At 33.1% G+C, this 5962-nt stretch overlaps 1 protein-coding gene across 1 annotated transcript; it reads right to left on the reverse strand.

Annotated features, from left to right (window-relative positions):
* Positions 1–4353: 4353 nt before the first annotated feature.
* LOC128668075 (uncharacterized) lies at positions 4354–5121 on the reverse strand. Its single transcript, XM_053740241.1, has one exon. The coding sequence runs from the start codon at positions 5119–5121 to the stop codon at positions 4354–4356; it is 768 nt and encodes a 255-aa protein (XP_053596216.1).
* Positions 5122–5962: the final 841 nt, after the last annotated feature.

Raw genomic sequence — 5962 nt, forward strand, 5'->3', positions numbered from 1 at the left:
AATAAATATAAATATTGAAAGAGTATGGAAGCAAGGATTGAATTCTTAGGTGTAAACTTGAATTGTTCTTTACGTATGAAAAATTTGGTGGCCCTGAAAAGGGCCGTTTTTAACTTAAGTCAGAACTTAAGTATCTAATTAGAAAGTATCTTCACCTGTACCATGATATATACTTCATCGCTGGCTTCATGTAATATGCCACAGAAGTCGTCTCTGCCACGTCGTCTGATGCAGTTGCCCAAGTGTATGTAGTCATCGTAGGCCTTGAAAGGAGCAGACTGGTCGGTGAGGGTCGTCAGGTTACCGAGCAAGTCAAGGGCGAAACACTGGGCGGTGTATCTCGTCTTGAGGTCCTTGGACTTGGACGGTTGGATGCCCAACGAAAGCCAAAAGTTGTCTTCCCGGTCGTGGCTTAGCTCCATACGGAAACTCCATGTTTCCTGGATGTCTGTCCTCGGATACAGGGATGACTCTGCAACCTCCACAGCTCCTGAATCTGTCGTGTATAGCTTCGTGCTGATTTTAGTCAGCTTAAACGTGTGGCCAGTTGAATTAATGAAATTCATCTTGACGTGTGAAGTTAAAAACTTGAATATTTTGCGTGACGTACAAAGTAAGTAGTCGGTTGGAAATGACCTACAATGACTGTATGACCATTAAGTAACCTCTGACCTTTACCACCTCCACGACTAAATTTCAACGTACTGCTTTCTGATTGGCTCGCAGTTACCGACGTGACGATTTTCTCGTAATTACTTTCTATCGGTACACGCGCACCAATCACAGCAAAGGAAATATCCCCTCTACTACTTCTAGCTTTCTTATTGGCTCGCAGGTACCGACACAGTGAGTATTGTTGTTATTTTTCGTCGGTACGTGCGATCCAATAGAATTACCGAATCATCGATCCCTGAAATATTTGCATCAGACAAAATATTTAGCATTGCCAACGATGGAATATCAAAACTTAACAATATTAAAATATTCCGTTCGCATTTAGTTGATTTTTTAATAGTAGCTGGCTATTGGCTACTTCAACAATTTTACCACACTGTGAATGATATGAATAATTTTATTGATATATTTGTGAAATTTCAGGAGACTTTCGTCTGTTAGAGAGACTCAACTTTCCTTATGACAAGTACACCAAATAATTGTTTGAAAAAATCAAAAATTAATAATAGCTTTTCTATTAATAGCTTTTTCGTAATTCGTCACAAAAAAAAAAATAATAATATTCCGGTACCGGGAATCGAACCTTTTTTTTTTTTGTTTAAAGTTTCTTTATTTAAATTTACCATGTCATACATAATAGGAATAAATAAACTAAATAACATAAATCCTTAATTTCTAATTGTTTTAAACTTATTAATTGAGATCAACTGGCTGTTGTTGGCAGCGTCTCGGGTCTCTACCATCTTTGTAATTTTATTTACTGCTATTATTAGAGCCACCGAAGGCTCCAGTCGCGGTAGTCATTTTTTATTTTTTAATTATTTTTTCTTCCATTTAGCTTTTATTAAAACAGGAAAACAGTGGCTAAGTGTGCTCCTGTGGGCAATTCGAGCCTGTTGTCAACTACTACGTTGATCGTTGTTGGTCAAGCGGTAGCTTGGTTCCCGTGAGCAAATTAAGGGTTTTGTGCGCCGATTTTAAAAAACTACTAATACACTTTTCTATTAAATGTAAATTCTTTTTTTGAATAAACAGCCACTGTTCGCGTTAACAAATAGCCAGGTCCGTGGTTCGATATAGGGCGAATTGTTATACGGCGCGTACCGGGTTTTCAAACTACAAATATTTTTTATTGCAATAAAAATTATTTTACATAATAATCAGTTTGACTTCAAGTAAAGAGTCTCTATGTTTTCATCTCATTCGAAATTAATCTACTGAAATAATTTATTTATTTTTCCGTCAAGCTTTTGAATTAACAGTAGGAAACTTATGAATTCGAATTAAAGCTTAATTGTAATTTAAACTATAAGAGAAAATAAATTTCAACTGGATAATTATTCTGAACTGGTAGTAAAATTGAGGATAACTTGTGACACTTAAGCCAGAAAAATCTTAAGTGAGTAATTACTTACGCTTAAGCGAATACATATTTATTCCAACTTCAAATTTTGAATGTTAATATTTTTCCAGGGGCTTTGATATTTTATTATTTAGCTTGCATTAAAAAAGTTATAAGAAATAAATAAAGGCAAATGAAATAAATTTAATGTGACTGATGTATTGCCAAAAAAATAATTTTTTAATAAAAATTTTAATGACAAGAAATATATGATTTTTTGAATGGACTGTTTATAAATTTTGGTTGGTAAATATCATAAACTTGGTAATTATTTTTTTTATCTCTTATAGTTTAAAACAAAAATCTATATTTTGTTGCTTATAAATTGAATATTTGTAATTGGAGAATGATTTTGAAGATTCATCATTCGCTTCTTCAAATTTGTTTCTTTATAAAAAATTCTTTGATTTTCAATCTTTCAAATTTTATATTATAGTCAAGGGAATGGTTTCGATGAGTCGCCATTCCTTACGAAAAATTTTTTTTCTACTTTTTATAATTGCAAATTTTATCTTAGAATTTAAGCCACAGGTTAAAAATGTGACAAAATTTTACCTAAAAAAACTTGTAAGCAACTTGCGTTTCTGTACAGACCCCCGTTAATTTTCGAGACCCAAATCTTCCCAAATTCTAAATGGCTTTGAAGTTTCGCCATTTCTTCCCCATCACCAAATCTTTTTATCGTCAATACTTATAAGTTACACATTGCGAATTCGCTTTCAATCCTGCGACAAATTTTTTATAAACTAAAAATATTAGTTCGTTCACCGAACTTTTGTGAAATGGGTTTTTATGCCATAAAAATTTTAACATGTATCTTTTATGGTTGATAAAAAATTTATGATTTTTAAAGAAAAAAAAAAGTTATTACTTCTGATCAACCTAATATTTTTTTTTGGTTCTAACTAATGTAAACTTTTTTTTTTCGTTAATTCTTTTAGCTTGTTTTGTTCATCGACTACGATAAGTAAATTTTTATTTCAAGGCTAACTAATATAAATTTTTTTTATTTATTTTTCAATTCTTTCAGCTAAATTGTATCCTACCAAAAGCAGATTCTCTGTAGAACATCGCGCCAAGTACACGTTTAAAATTTATTAAAAGTAAAAAAAAAAATTATTTTTTACAAAAAAAAAGTCAAATCGAAAAAATACTAAGTACCTAGTATAATGCAAAATCATAACAAACATTTTCATGAAATTTCAAAAAAAAATTGTATTACAAAATTTCAATGTACTTGGTGTGCGTTACTACATGTACTCAAGCAAAATTAATTTCTTATAAAATCAACCATGCTTTTTTTTACTCTTTTGTGAGCACACCAAGTACATTGAAATTTTTTTATACAATTTTTTTTTGAAATTTTATGAAAATGTTTGTAAGTAAATTTTTATTTCAAGGCTAACTAATATAAATTTTCTTTATTTATTTTTCAATTCTTCCAGCTAAATTGTATATCAAATATTATTTCTTATCAAATTTACTTAAAATGTATAATCGTAACGATAAAAACTTATTTAAATATTTTTATTTCAGGGCCAACTATATATAAAATAGTTTTATTTGCACAACTTATAGGTCTTATACAAATTTTTACATAAATCATATTTTCATTTGGTAAAATATTCACTTCGTTATATGTATTATTTCTTTCTTACTTTTTAACTTCTATAATTTATTTGTTTTTGGCTTCTTATATTTTTAGCACGTCACAGTCTTGGTATCCCGCTTGCACCACGCTCCGTAACCCTGAGTTGACTCTCAAAATTTCTTCAATTCTCTTGAAGACCGTACATAGTTTTATATCAACCTCTCCTTTTAATTTTGCTATCATTTTTTCTTCTACTTTTTTATCCTCTAACCCTCTCCACTCTTCTAGCAGCTCTTTTTCCTTCTCCACCCCTTTATATATTCCTTCACATTTTAGTAGGTGTATCAACGTTTCCTCCTCTTTCCCACACCCTTTACAGCTCCAGTCCCTGTACCCTTTTTTGCCCGCTCTTCCCAAATTTCCACACCTTATCCTCGCCCACATCTTCTTGTCCTCCCCTCTTACATTATCTTTTTTCCAGTAGTTATCTTCTTCTTTCTCTAATCTTATTTTTTTGTACAATGTATTATACGTTGATTTGTTTATTGCGTCTTCAGCCTCCTTTTTCACGTTCTCTCTCATTTTCTTAATGCCCTCATTCAGCTTTTCCTCTATTTCCTCTACTCCCGCATCCCTGTAGATCATCTCGATCACCTCCTCGCATTCCATTTTTTTAGCGCAACCTTCACCATTTCCCCCATTTCGTCGGGCACCTGTTCATAATCCCTCTCATTTCTTCTTTCAGTGCTATCCTTGGCCATCTCTCTTTTTCCATCATCATACAATCCTTCATATATCTTACTGCTCTTTCTTTTAATATTACTTCCATCTTTTCTACTCCCATCTCGTCACTCCAAATATATTCTGGTGTATCCCTTCTTACTCCTAATGCCATCTTGCAGAGCCTCCTATGCACCCTCTCTATTTCTTCCGACTTTTCCCACCCCCAGACCTCCACTCCGTACAAAGCTACTGTTCTTGCCACAGTGTTCATCAGATACATCCTGTCCCTCATGCTGTCTTTTTTGCTCCTTTTTATCACTCCCCATACTGCATTTGTGGCCTTTTGTGCTTTTTGTGCTAGTTCCTTTTTTTGTTTCCCTGCGCTATTCCTTGTGGTGAAATGGTACCCAAGATATTTAAATTCTTTGACTTCATCGACCTCACTTCCTTTATACATCCATTTTTTTCCCTTCTTTTTTCTACCTCCATTTCTGCATATTAGAATTTTTATTTTTTCCACGTTCACCTCCATCTTATTCTCTTCTGTGTATCTTTCCAGCTCTTTCAGCATCCCTCTTAGCTCCTCTTCTGTGTCCGCAACTAGCGCCACATCATCCGCATATTTCATGACATGTATTCGTTGGTTCCCAATTATTGTCCCACCTCTCTTCTTCTTTTCCATCGTCTTTTCTAGGTCGTCGATATCTATGCCATATAACGCTCCGCTCATCGCACACCCTTGTCTTACCCCTTTTCTTGTTATAAATTCTTTTGTCTGTCTTCTTTTTCCTACTTTCACCTTAAAATCTGTTCTTTTATATATTTCTCTTATTATTCTGTGCATTCTCCCTCTGGCCCCCTTCCTCCATACCTTTTTCTTCATTTTTGGTCTCCTGACTGTGTCGAACGCCGCTCTAAAGTCTATGAACCCGATGCATAATTTTCCTCCCTTCCTCTTCATTTTGTTGTTTATTAGACTATTCAATACAAATATGTGGTCCCTTGTCCCTCTTTTTTTCCTGAACCCCGCCTGACTTTCTCTTAAAATTTTTTCTTTATCTATCCAGTTATTTAGCCTCTCCGTCATCATAGTTGTCTTCATAGGTCGAAAAAGTTTCCCCCACGCGAAATGTTCGATCCATATTATATTATATTATAATTTTTATTAATTTACTAATTAAATTTAATGGTTTTATTTTTTTTTTATTTTTTATTAATAAAGTTGATTAGCAGTTTTATTTAAACCAAATTTGGTATTTTTTTTTTTTATAAAAAACGCGAATAAATAATTAATGACGAGAGTAGCTTTCGGAACTTGTTCGTACTTGCTCGATCACGGTTATATGAAGAATTCCTTTATTCGTTAAGACATGGATACATTCGATGCGTCGATGTTTTTTAATTCTGTCGTCATGAGGGCGGGAAAAGTAGTAATGAATTCTACCAACTTGTAGAATAATTTTGAGTTAAGAAATTCCTTTATTATAGCAAAAACTAATCAAATACAGTTTGTTTTATGGCATAAAACAAGGGAATATGTGTTCAGTTCCATCTGGTGAACTTTCATATAA

Source organism: Microplitis demolitor, chromosome 6, assembly GCF_026212275.2.
Source record: "Microplitis demolitor isolate Queensland-Clemson2020A chromosome 6, iyMicDemo2.1a, whole genome shotgun sequence".
Classification (NCBI taxonomy): Eukaryota; Metazoa; Arthropoda; class Insecta; order Hymenoptera; family Braconidae; genus Microplitis; species Microplitis demolitor.